Source organism: Scyliorhinus torazame, chromosome 11 (genome assembly GCF_047496885.1).
Source record: "Scyliorhinus torazame isolate Kashiwa2021f chromosome 11, sScyTor2.1, whole genome shotgun sequence".
NCBI classification, from domain to species: domain Eukaryota; kingdom Metazoa; phylum Chordata; class Chondrichthyes; order Carcharhiniformes; family Scyliorhinidae; genus Scyliorhinus; species Scyliorhinus torazame.
In genome coordinates this window covers 145305020-145319261 of record NC_092717.1, presented here as the reverse complement: position 1 = coordinate 145319261, position 14242 = coordinate 145305020, and the positions used below count along the sequence as shown (strand labels likewise).

Below are 14242 nucleotides of genomic sequence, written 5' to 3'. Positions count from 1 at the left end.
TATGTCATTGAAGTTGAGGTACTGTGCAGTCGCTTTGTAATCTACCTGCACTTTCGTTGTGATTTTTTTTTTCCCCCTAAAATCAATGCAATTCACTTGTGCAGTGATCTGTCAGTGCAGTGTGCAAGATTGTGCTGTGAAGCGGGTGAAATGTATTCCCCTTTCAAATTCCCAAACTGCTATTTTGGCTCCCTTTGTGAAATAAATGCTTTGACTTTAAATTTTTATGCAAATGTATGTTTGCTGCACATTTGCTTAAAATCATATGAAAAGTAGTAACATTTTAAACAAACCCAATGTTTCACGTAATGCACTGTTTAAATGGAATGTAGGGAGAAACTATAAGAGTTTTTATCATTTGAATATAGTTACTGTTGGGTGAATATAAAGGAGGTTTGTGACAATCGTTGACAAATTCATGGCTTGGATGGTTTTCTTTGCCAGCTGAAGAAAGTTGGCTGGAGAACTCTCTGACATCATTAAGAACAATTGATCCAAGTCCAAATAACATGGAGTTTGTTTCGATGTGACAGATAAGCCTTGCAATTCCGTAAGGTATCTTGCGTTGCTACAATATTTATAAAGAGTATGGAGCATTTGGAAGATGCCATCAGCATCAATTTTCATACAGGGCATAGGGCTTTCACTTTTGCACGCATGCAGATAAAAGTACTGTTGGGTGAATACAGATACAGAGGGCAGCACAGTAGGTAGCACTGTTGCTTCACAGTGGCAGGGTCCCAGGTTTGATTCCCGGCTTGGGTCACTGTCTGTGCGGAGTCTGCAAGTTCTTCCCATGTCTGTGTGGGTTTCCTCCGGGTGCTTCGTTTTCCTCCCACAAGTCCCGAAAGACGTGCTGTTAGGTGATTGGGACATTCTGAATTTTCCCTCTGTGTACCTGAACATTAGCCGGAATGTGCCGACTAGGGGCTTTTCACAGTAACTTCATTGCAGTGTTAAAATAAGCCTACTTGTGACAATAAAGATTATTATAAGTGCTCATAATTAAGAAACAGAATATTTTAAAAGAATATTGCAGCATTTTAAATGGTATACTTCTAATCATAAATAAATACTGGGAAAGTAACCGTATCTTTTTTTCTAAATTGCCGACTCAGGAAGAGAATTCTGGGAAATTTCTCCATGAACCCCAGGGATGCTTTAAAAAGTTCCAGAAGGCCATAAAAATTAGACACGTCGCCCAATATCCATTTACCTTTTCATGCTCAGCCAGGAACTCGTCCAGTTTATTTTGGGGGTTTTACTGCGCCCTGTATGAGTTCACAACTTATTCGAGAGGCCGATGATGTTATGCACAAAGAACAAAATTACCACCCTAATTCTATGCTTGCATATCTTTTATCCTATGGTTCTCCCTAACTTATCTCATTCAAATAATGTATCCACATGAATGCAGTCTTGTCTCCATTTTAAATCCTCAATCAAATCCTTCCTCATAGGTCTTTACCAAGACCCAGTTCTTTAATTGGGCTAACCTAACGTGGCTGTCCTCTGTACCTTTTCCAGGGTCTTCATATTGCCCACCATTTAAAAGGAACTAAAAACCAATGTATTCTAGATGCAGCCTTACCAAAGATTTGTACAAATGCTACAGTGTTTTATTTTATTATTGGGTAGCCTCAGTAGTACACCTAATACTCTATCTACAGTGTTGCTAAGATTACATCGCTGATGACCGTGGACAGTGATCATACCATGTACCTTCATTTTTAATAACTCGAGTTTTGTAGGTGCAGAAATCTTAAATATGATTATTTTTTTGAAAATAGAATCACAAATATTGTTGATTTGTACTATACTATCTACTGTCATTAACCAACTCAAATTGCATACTTTTTAAATTATTGACAAATGCAAGTAACTTCTGCATCACGTTTTACATGAGCAAGCACATCTCCAAGCTTGGGTCAGAAATAGCTGGATGTCTATAGGACAAAGGTAGAGAAGCAGTAAATAAATGTAGTTTTCAGTCAAACTATTCCTGTTGAGTGAAGTGTGCTGAAGACTAGCTGAACAAACTAAAAAATTAAAACATGCAATTCTCTTAATTGTCATATATATACATGGTGAAGTGAAGATGGGGTCATTCAGATACAAATTCATGCAACACAGTGTTCTACTATGGGCTACTTGGTAGCTATGATAAATGTTCAAAGTGTAGCATAAGGACTTATGCATATAATCACCCATAAGGGTCACCTCTTGTTGATTGTCGTCTCTCCCATTTCCTCCAACTGCAGCAGTTAATTTCCTTTTACAAACACTTTTTATATTTTCAGTAGGAGACAGGATGTTGCACCGACAAGACCTCCCCTGTAAATGTCTGCCTTAATATAAATTATCCACTGGAAAGCCGAGTTCGTTGTTTGAACCATGGAGTTAAAGCCTGTTTAATCCATTCCCCACGGATTTCTGGAGCAGTATTGGGCAACCATAGCTAGTGTAGGCTGTATGAGTGGCCCTCCTTCATCTCAATGGGCTACAAGATTGAAATCGGGCTTGTTCACTTACCATGACCCCATGTAAGATTAAATGCATTTAATACACGCTGAATATTTCATAACGAGTTATAGAAAATGCTTAATAATTTATATATTAATAGAAATAACATCAACTTCAAATGGTAAAAACAAAAGCAATGGTGACACTTTGGACACAGAGGGAGAGCACGGGTCTCTCAGTCAATGCTGTGTGCAATCAGCATGCACCTCATTTCACTTGCCCTTGCTTTATATGTATACTTTTTCAGTCATACTGGTAGGAAAATGTCCTGTGGGCTGCACTTAGAACCTAGACGGGCTGCATGTGGCCCCTGGGCCAAAGGTTGCCCACCAATGTTCTAGAGCTTATGGACATCCTTTCATATCTTTGATCAACCAAGTTTTGCATCATTTTCCCTGATCTTGTGCAAGATGTTGTCCACAACTCTCTCAAAACATCTCGTCTGCAATTTGTAAACTAACTTTCAGAGCGTTTTCATTTGTATTTTCCTATTACCAGTCTGCTATACTCAGAGCTATTCACAATAACAATCCAGTCCAAAAGCTATCTGATCTTGGAAGACTTTTTTGAAACTGTACTATAGTGCTACATATGATTAAACTTTGCATTCCAGCAAGCATAATGACTTAACACAACTTTGTAGTCTGTCTTTCCTCATCTGTGAAAAGGCAGCTTGCAGCATTTAGCACTGTAATTTTACTTTGAAAAGTCTTTTAGTTTGCAAAGCTTGCTGGTAATTTTGGTCAGGTTTCTGTTGAACTGGTTACAATAAACAGCACTTCTCATCTCCTCTGTCATGACCTCATTTTGAATAACTTTTCCAAGTCTCGACCACAAATTAGCAAGATCGTCAAGAGTATTATTTTCATACATATTACTATTTCTTACACCCTATTTTTCTCCATTTCCACTTCTACTCCCCTATAGCGCCCCTCCCACTCGCGTATGCGCACACACTCAAAATAGTTTTTTTTCTATGATGCCACTGCAAGCAGGTTTTGAGAAAATGTTCTTTCTGTATTGATAGCACCACTGGCACCAAAATCAATTTAAACTAGATGTAGAGGCTTATTCCTTCAGGCTCAATTTTGAGTCCCAATATCCAATAGGTTAAGATTTGTTCACAAGACTTTTCTTGCTGGCATGTCTCACGTTTTAATTTTTATTCACTGAGCGTTTTTGTGTAATCAGTATTGATATATAAATTATTGGGTATATCAATCATCTACGAAAGTCACTCCTACTCTCCGTGGGGATCATTTCTCGTTTTTGCTGGCTGGAATATGGGTGGTTGTAAGAAGCAAGGACCAAAGCATTAGTGCAATCATTATTATCTGTAAGTGTTCCTCTTTAATGTTAAATTTGGTTATGTGATTTGAAATGCATTGCTTTTGTCTGGCCAACCAAGCCCAGTTTGTGGTAGTGTGTGCAGTTTTCTTTTATATTTGGTGTTCATAGTTTTTAACCAGTTTCCTTCTTGTCTTCTTGCTATCTCCTCCTCAAATAAAAGCAGTGAGACCTACTTTGCTTGAAATAATTAATGCCATGCTGTGTTGTGTTCTAATGATTGAAGCATTGATACGTTTCGTAGGATTACCCAGTAGAAGGTTTTATAGTACTGTACCTAGAAGGCTGAGGCTATTTGTTGTATTATTTTAAACCTAAAATGGAGGAATAATGGATAACACATTAGCAGAAGTGACACCTAACCATTTCATAATCTGGGACACTCGCATGTTCTGCATATAAACTGGAACAGTTGTAAAGTCGGACATTTTACCTTTTCCAGGACATAATTATTGTTCTGTATTTTAACCTTAAAAGAGCGACTCTCCAATATATCTGCATATTTTGACTGATGTCAATAAATGCCTGATTGCTTCTTCCAAAAAAAGTCAACTTCTATTTTCCTTGTTTGTTACTTATTGTAGATGAGGACAGAATATCAAGAAGAAAGAGCATTGTTGACACTGTGTCTATCCAAGTTGATATCCTTGGTGTCAGTGTACAACAGGATAAGGTAACAAAAAGTTTTTCTTTTATAGTTTCAGTAGATGTGAAGACTCTTTATGGCCTTCTACCAGTTGTGCTACTTTGTGCGAACATCTCCGGTCTTCCATATAATATGAATACTTTGAGTAAATTCAGTGCACCCCACCACATTTTATTATAGACACAGGGAATCTAACATTTGCATTTAAATGTTTGTGAAAGAGTCTACTCATGCAGTGTACACAGGAAGAACATCTATTGCTGAATGATGCAACGTCCTAATTCTAAATGAGGTTGATCTTATTTTGAAATCCATTCAGTTTTAAGTATATTTGTATTGTGGTTATTGTTCGTACATCATTCTTTAAAGTGCACTGCAAATTTAGCCACTTTTGTCGAGTATTGTTTCATTATTGAAATATCCACCTGATAGGATTCTGTTCTTCTGGGGTGAATCTGATTTATGTTACCTTCAACCTTTTTCACCCGTTTCTTTCTCCTTTCCTTTGTGGGACAAGCAGTTTCTTCAGCTTTAGCCCAGTTTCCTTTTGAGGTCGCTGCTAGAGCGTCATGCGACTAACTTGTTTGTCTGGTCTCCCTCCATCATCCCCCTCTCCCCACATGATGGAAATTGGCAGTTCTACGACATGGGGTTTGGATCTGCATCCATCAATCCACAACTTTGTGTACAAGTGGCTACCAAGGTTATGATGAATTAATATGGTAAAACCAGTCAATAATGTACACATTTAATTATATATGTACAGTCTATTAACTTCAATACACGTTTTAACTTCCACAGACGAAGATGGTTGAAGAAATCACCTTCGAAACGCTGAAGAAAGCAATAGGTATGGGTAATATGTTGGATTCAATCAAGTAAAACTGCACTCTTTTAAACAGTAGCAAGGCACAATATATTGTGGTGGGTGAAGTGTCATAAAAATAGTCTTTATGGCAAAATATAATATAGTCACTGCACAATTAAGTTTGATTCCTGATCCTCTGAGAGATTATGGGGCCACTTAACTTGCTCAAATCTCATTCACTTGCATAGAGTTAAAATGGGGCCTAATGTTTCTTGAGCTTTATATTGTTTTTTGGTCTTGTTAAATTACACCAGTTTGTACAATATTTTGTCAAACAAATGCTGTGCAGTATTTAATTTATATTTGCACATAGCAAAATTATCAGTTTGTAGAAAGGCCTTTACTTAATTATTAACCACCCATTAGTCCACATAGTGTCATACCAGAAATAGTTTCTATTTTCACGGATCACTGCTGCCAAGTAGTTTGCTGTTGATCTGCATCAAAGGCACTGATATTTCTTCTTTCTCATCGTCCTCCAACAGTCCAGGTTTCTTAACTCTTAAGAATACTGAATTAAAAGCTGAATTTGGTTAGGTTTGGAGTATAATTTTAGCACTGAATTATTCAAGTTAATTTTAAAACTTCAGCCTCTAATTTTTATCAGAGCCTGTTAAATCTTTCTATATCTTATTTCTCCCTTAGAGAAATTGAACATTCAAATCAGATTTTTCATGATAAACTGCTGTTGTCCACAATATTGGGGCTTCGTGTGAAAAGGCTAAATTACTTAGGAAATGGTTCTCCTGCCAGTTTCTCTATCTATATATGCTTTGTGAGACATTTACCTAGAAATTGGGCCAAAATCTAAATGGAGTCTATTGTGATTGCCACTGTTACCGACTCCACTTCTTCATCTCAAAGCTGAAATTTCAAAATTGCAAATTCCTCGTAATCTCAGTGATTCTGGTTCGGAAATGGTTAATGTTCGCCAATACTTAAGTTGGAATTGGGGTTTTCGTGTTTATTAGCCTGCACCAAGTATAATGGGGGTACAGGTGGCAGTGTGGTGGTGTTGAAGAAGTGATTGCTGAACACAAACTTAGTCAAAGAAGTCGAGACCTGCTTTTTAGTTATTATTGAGAGTTACCATCAGAACTAAACAATTCTGCCTCCCAAGATTAGAGCAAATGTCTCCTCTGATTTCAACTTCCAACCAATATAATAACTTGTATTTTTATGCAAAGGCATAAAGGGATGGGGAATAAATGCTGGTGTGTCAGTCAACATCCCAGGCACTTCATAGGAGCATTGCAAAGCAAAATTTGGCGCAAACCTTACAGGGTAATATTAAGGCAGAAAGCCAAAAGCTTAGTCAAAGAGTTGGGTCTTAACAAGTACCGTACAAGACAAAACAGAGGTAGGCAGGACTAAGGAGACTATATCAGAGTTTAGAGCCTAAGCAGCTGTAAGCACAGCCACCAATGGTGGAGAAAGTAAAATTGGCCATGTTCAAGAAACCAGAAATGGGTGGACGCAGAAATCTGTGGATGAAAGGCAGGAGGAGATGACAGAGATGGGAGGGAGCATGATAACATTAATTCCATGTTGCTTCTAACTTGTACAGTATTGCCCGACATTACTAAGGTTGCACCCGAATGTTGGAACTATCGATATATTTAGTGTGTGAATAGTAGACTGTGATAAATGTATATCACAGTAGTTCTGTGTGCCTCACTTAAATTTCAAAATTTTAGTTTAATGAGGTGGAAATCGACTTAACAGTGCTGGAAAAGTAACCAGAAATTTTATATTAGCGTTTATTAGCATGGCTGCCAACAAAGATCTCGTGCTTGGAATTATAGTGTAATGTTGATTCCATAGCTCCACAATCATAACGAATCTTGCCCAATATCAGTGTTTGCCACTTCACAAACCATCTTCTCTCCCATGCCAATTCAAACCACAGGGCAACTAATATACTTTAAAATTAGGCAAGCATTCATTTTACTGGTTAGTTTCACCAGCACAGCAACATCTCTGAAATTCAGACTAGCACTGTGCTTGCAGTCACATATTCCATGGGCACATGTACAATCTCTTGGCTATCAGACAGATCTGGAATGCACAAGGATTGTATTTTAGGTTAACATTTGACAAATCCACTTTCCAGCCTCTCTCTCCTCCTGAATTAATTAGATTTTCAACAGTGGATACGTATAGGCAATTTTAATGCATTTCAATATCTGGGACATTTTTGTCACGGTTCATAGATGAAGCTGACAAGAGCATTACCCACTACCAGCCTGCTTTTTCTGTAATGAAATTGGAGTGAGAAAGTGGCAACTTTCTAACACTATGTTTATGGTATGAATTTGATAATCTATGGATTCTGTAAGATTCTTGGACATTTTAGTGAGCAGGGCTTCCGCTCTTTTTGATGTCTCTCAAAACAGATGGTCAAAATCTTGAGGAACAAGAAAGAGAAAAGCGGCGTCAAGTAATTGAAAAGTTTCAAAAAGCACCATTTGAGGAGATTGCAGCTCAGTGTGAATCCAAGGTGAGGCTGAACATCTTGCAGTGTAATTGTTGTGCTTAATGGTCACAGAAGTAAATCTGTAACTATTCTATCAGGTCACGATGATGATTAACAGTAGGGTGTTAACATCTTGACTCATTTTTGCTCTGTTCATGCAGAAAACAAATGCTAGGTTTTCTCCAACTGAAAGCACTTCTGCATTTTTCCTTTTTATCAGGGGCGGTGGTGGGGCACGAAGATGAATAGTTTATTTCTCCAAGATCATAGTTCTTAAACTGGTAATAAGTGCAGGATCGTGATTGTTTTCCATAATAAGGAACGCTGGACATAGAATGTCAGACCTGAAATATTCCAATTGGCTTTTAACTACTATCTGAGCCCAAATGATAGGCCATCAAGATTTCTGAATGATAACATTGTGGTTAGCACTGTTGCTTCACAGCGCCAGGGTCCCAGGTCCGATTCCCGGCTTGCGTCACTGTCTGTGCGGATTATGGGATTCCTCCGGGTGCTCCGGTTTCCTCCCACAAGAGCCAAAAGATTTGTTTGTTAGGTGATTTGGACATTCTGAATTCTCCCTCCAAGTACCCGAACAGGGGCCGGAGTGTGGCGACTAGGGGATTTTCACAATAACTTCATTGCAGTGTTAATGTAAGCCTACTTGTTACAATAATAAAGATTATTATTATAATCTCTAGACTTTTGAGAGCCACAATACATGGGCACCCTTACAGCCACATTTGTATTACTATTGCACACACTTGAGAGATCTGATTCTCGGCCCCTACCCGATATTCTTCCACCCCGCTCTCAGCTCCCTTCTAGCCCCACACTCTTTGTCTCTCTTTCTGTCTAATCTGAGGTTTGGCCACACCTAGTATGTTTGTTTAAATGGTTATCTGTCGTGATATAACGCCTAAATAAGCATTACAGTTTTAATATTTCATAATCCAGGTAGTCCGCTTCCTTAAAACAAAATGTTCTTGTTAAACTCCAGGGTTATGGCTCACCTAAAAAGCTGGACTGGTTGAAAAAGTTTTGTTTTATACCAGACTAGAGCAGGCGATAGGTAGGTATAGTGGTAATGTCACGAGGCTAGTAATCCAGGATCTGGGGATATGGTTTCAAATCTCACCGGGGCAGTTGGAATTTAAATTCAACTCATAAAATCTGGATTTGAAAGCTAGTCTCAGTAATGGTGCCATCAAGCTATTGTAGATGGTCGGATTTTCTGGGTCACTATTGTCCTTTCCGGAAGGAAGCCTGTCCTTACCTGGTCTGGCCTATATGTAACTCCAGACCCACAATAATGTGGTTGACTCTTCACTGCCCTCTGAAATAGCCACTCAATTGAAGGACTATTCGGGATGGCAACAAATGCTGACCTTGCCAGCATTTGTTGCCACATCCCATGAATTTTTTTTTTTTTAAATAGTTAGCTGTGTTGAGACTTTTGGAGAAACATCAATTGATTTCCCTCTTCTTCCAGTCAAACCTGCTCCATGACAAACTTGCGGAGATATTTGAACTAACAATAAGGTAAGCTACTTCCTTTTGAGTAAGAATCCTATAATTGAATTATTAACTTCTTATAACGTACAGGGTATCCTGAAAAATACAATAAAACAAATTCCCAGTTATTGAAAAACAACAAATGTTATTTAAATGTCGAACAGTCTGTTATTAGTTTTTGTTCCCCAGCACTATCAAAAATGAGGAGGTTTGATATGGGAAGGCCTGTCTGATTACTGATTTGTTGCATCTGTTTAATTTGTGCTTCACCAGATTTTAATTGAACAGCAAAGAAGTTCTGGTGAAAGGTCATGACCTGAAACATTAGCCCTGTTTCTCACTCCTCCGACTGGCAGACCTGCTGAGTATTTCCAACATTTTCTCTCTATCTCCTGAATTAATTTTCCAGCATTAATCATGGACTGTGTCTACTTTACACTCCAACAAGAAATAACTTTGACTTTGCCATTTCACCAAGTTTTAAATCTGAAATCAACACAAAATGCTGGAAATACTGAACAGCTCTGGCAGCACCTGTTGAGAAAGAAACAGTTAACATTCCATATTGATGGCCTTTTAACGGAACATCGGGTCTCTGCACCTCTACTGCAACTGCATCTAATCTTAAGATGCATTTTGTCTCTCTACTCTTACTTCCAAAATATATTATGATTTTTTTTTGTGAACAAATACTTTCGAAATATTTCAGAATGGTGATAGTGCAATAATATTCCAATTTTCCACATATATTATTTTACACATTGAGGTGCTTCAATACAATTATGATATGAACAATATTTAATGTATACATTCAAGGTGAGTCACGCATCCCAAGTGTTTCTGTACAATTTCCAGCCCCTTGGTGCTAAAGGCCATAAGCCTGCGACCTTCTCCTGTTGCACCTCTGTAGTGGCTGCCCGAAGCTTTAATGCATCCCTCAGCACATAGTCCTGGACCTTGGAATGTGCTAATCTGCAGCACTTGCGAACAACTCTTCGCACTGGAAGACCAAGTTTTGGGCAAGTCGATGATTCTCCATCTGCAGTTGTTGATGATTCTCCATCTAAAGTTGATGCTTGTCTTGGTGAGCGCGTAGTGCACAGAGTCCTGTGCCACAGAACTGCTCAGGCTGAACCTCAGCAAAAAACACCATTTATTTTCAGACCTCTGCAAAGACACATTGTGGAAGGAGATGAACAATGATCTCTTCCCCACCACTGCTTCCTCAAGGGTAATGTGCAGGAATGAGAATCTGGAGGAAAGATCTGACAGTGAGGGCCTACATCACCACCAGCCAAGTTACATCTTGGTTCTTGTTTGAAAGTTCTGGTGATGAGGCGTTCTGCCAAAGGGCTTTGACAGGGAACCATCCGACAGAATTCACCATCTCCTTTGCCCGCAGAGCCTCAAGGATGTTACATGCAGAACACTGCCTGATGGACTTTCGATCAGAGGTATTTTGTGCACAAACTGTTCTACAAGGGATAGGTGACGCAACACGGTTCAACTACTTGGAGCGTTCTGCGGCAACTTGGCCAGAAGCATCCATGAAGTGGCACCTGATGTTTGCGTATCAAGAGTCTATGCTTGATGCAGTGCACACAAAGATAGCCATGAGCATGAGGGCAATGTTGGGTATGTTTTTGCCTCCCCCACTTAGAGGTTTTTCAACATGTCCTTGCGAAGACAGTCCATTTTCAACCTCTGGAGAATTCAGAAGATGGCTTGGGTGATCGGCACTGTGCAGGAGTGAGGGCCAGGCCTGCACCACGAGCAGCAACACAGAGAGTGCCTCACATCTGATGACCAGGTTCTTGCTGGCAGTGGAGTGAGGCCATCACTCTCACGTTGTTCCTCTTTCTTGAATTGAACTGAATGCCTCATAGTTCATGTTGAAAGTGATGTCTTTCTGCAGTCTGTCTGCCTTCCTGATAGCACTGTGGGAGTACCTACACCACATGGACTGCAGCGATTCAAGAAGGCGGCTCACTACCATCGCTTCGAGTGTAATTCGGTTTGGACAATAAATATTCGCCTAGCCAGTGACTCCCAAAACCCGTGAAAAAATTAAAAAGTAATTCTCCCCTCATAATTTCCAAGATGCTCAAACAGGCAACATCGAATTTGGATATTTCTCTCACAATTCCTACAGCCATATAATTTATTTGTAATGAATAAGATTTGTACAATATTTTGTGCAATTTGCATACAGTCAAGCTGTTCCAGTACAGCTAAAGCACTGGCATCTACCCAGCAATGTGTAAAATTGCCCAGATAAAACCAGTGTACAAGGAACAGGATAAATCCAACTCAGCCAATGACTACCCCATCAGTCTACCCTCCATCATCAGTTAAGTGATAGAAGGAGTAATCAGCAGTGCGATCAAGCGGCACTTAATCAGCAATAACTTGCTCATTGATGCTCAGTTTAGGATCTTCCAGGATCACTCCGCTCCTGACCTCATTATGGCCATGGAGCAAACATGGACAAAAGAGCTGAACTCCAGAAGTGAGGTATGAGTGACTGCCCTTGTTATCAAGGCAACATTTGACCGAGTATGCCATCAAGGAGCTTTGACAAAACTGGATTCAATGGGAATCAGGGAAAACTGTCTGACTGTTGGACTCATACCTAGCTCAAAGGGAGATGGTTGTTGGAAGTCAACCATTTCAGCCCCAGGACATCACTACAGGAGTTCCTCAGGGTGCAAAGGAGGTTTACCAGGATGCTGCCTAGACTGGAGGGTCTGAGCAATGACAACAGATTGGATTAACTGGGGCTGTTTTCCTTGGAGCAGGGAAGGTTGAGAGGGGACCTGATAGAGGTATATAAGATGGAGGGGCATAGCTAGAGAGACACTTTTTCCATTAGTAGTGGGGTCAATAACCAGGGGGCATAGATTTAAGGTAAGAGATTGAAGGCTAAAAGGGGAGCTGAGAAACCTTTTCACACACAGGATGTTGGGAGCCTGGAACTCACTGTCTGAAAGGGTAAGTCAGAAACTCTTGTAATATTTAAGAGGTAGGAGCAGTACGTTGGTGCAGTGGTTAGCATTGCTGCCTCACGGCGCCGAGGTCCCAGGTTCGACCCCGGCACTGAGTCACTGTCCGTGTGGAGTTTGCACATTCTCCCCGTGTTTGCGTGGGTTTCATCCCCACAACCCAAAGATTTGCATGGTAGGTGGATTGGCTATGCTAAATTGCCCCTTAATTGGAAAAAATGAATTGGGTACATTAAATTTTTTTAAATATATATTTAAGAGGTATTTGGATAATCGCTTGCACTGCCATAACCTCCAGGGCGATGGACCAAGCTCTAAAAAAAATTGGATTAGTGTAATCAGATCTTTGTAGACCAGCTTGGACACGATGGACCTAATGGCCACCTCTTGTTCTGCAAACATCTTTGGTAGTGTTCTGAGCCCAACAATTTTCAATTGCTTCATCAATGACCTTTCTTACACCCTACAGTCAGAAATGGGGATATTCACTGATGATTGCATAATGTTCAGTACCATTCATGACTCCTGAGATACTGAACAGTCCATGATCAATTGCAGCAGGAATTGCACAATATCCAGGCAGGTGCTGACAAGTAACAGGCAAAGACCATCAATGAGAGAGAATCTGACCATCACCTCTTGAAGTTCAGTGGCATTACCATCACTGAATTCCGAATTTACATCCTGGGAGTTGAACGCTCCTCCGGGAGTTATCATTGATCACAAACTGAACTATACCAGTCATATAAATACTTTGGCTACAAGAGCAGGTCAGAGGTTAGGAATCCTGCGACTAGTAACTGACCACCTGACTCCACAAAGCCCCTCTGTCTACAAGGCACAAATTCTGGTGTGTGATGGATTACTCCACTTGCCTGGATTGAGTGAAGCTCCAAAAACACTAAGTTGGACACCACCCAGGACAAAGCAGCCTGCTTGATTGGCACTCCATCTACAAACTTTCACTCCCTCTACTACCAACACTCAGTGGCAGTATCTACAAGATGCACAGCAGAAACTCACCACCGCCCCTTAGCATCTTCCAAACCCACGACCGCTACCATCTTGAAGGATGAAAACAGTAGATGCATGGGAACAGCACCACCTGGAAGTTCCCCTCTAAGCCACATACCATCCTGACTTGGAAATATATCACTATTCCTTCACTGTTGCTTGGTCAAAATCCTGGAACTCTCTCCATAACACCACATGGACTGCAGCAGTTCAAAGCAGCTCACCACCACCTTCTCGAAGGCAATTAGGATGGGAAATAAATACCGGCCAAGCCAGTGATGCCCCATCCCATGATTGAATAAAAAAAAGTATTAGTTTGGATCCGTATACTTTTAGCAATTTTTATACTGCTGGTAAAAAGTTCTGGTACCTATGATCTGGATGTTTCACTGAGTGCGAATTAGAATTCTATATACTCAGTACACGTTGAAGGTAGAGTTTGACCGCTTGTGTGGGGTGAATTGGCGCCTGCGATTGACATCTCAGCAGAAGCAAAATGCTGTTTGGGGCCAGCCGAATACCAAAAGGCTTGGAAGGATTCTATTATGCCAGTTAATTTTGGATAAGATTCCCATTGTGACTACTGGTTATATTTGCTATAATAAATAAATGTTACTCTTTGACCAAAAATTATGGTATCTTCAGAATTACCAGATTAATTGTTTATCGGAAAAGGTTGAATGTGAGTTCCATGTGGAGGGATACAGATTGTTCACGAAGGTATAGCTAATCATAGGTGAGCTTTATATGTTCAGGCTAATTTGAAAGTTAGTGATTAAAATTGCATCTGCAGGAAAGATGTGCAGGTTAGGTGGATTGGCCATGCTAAATTGCCCCTTAATGTCCAAGGA

The 14242-nt window shown here is 40.0% G+C and overlaps 1 protein-coding gene across 6 annotated transcripts in view; it reads left to right on the top strand.

Annotated features, from left to right (window-relative positions):
• Window positions 1–14242, top strand: part of efr3a (EFR3 homolog A (S. cerevisiae)) — a 235163-nt gene that overhangs the window by 213724 nt on the left and 7197 nt on the right. For all 6 annotated transcript variants that reach the window (XM_072467858.1, XM_072467857.1, XM_072467854.1 and 3 more), the window contains 4 exons: window positions 4455–4543; window positions 5318–5366; window positions 7781–7884; window positions 9353–9402. In XM_072467858.1, coding sequence (XP_072323959.1) covers window positions 4455–4543; window positions 5318–5366; window positions 7781–7884; window positions 9353–9402 — 292 coding nt within the window. The remainder of the gene's footprint in view (window positions 1–4454; window positions 4544–5317; window positions 5367–7780; window positions 7885–9352; window positions 9403–14242) is intronic.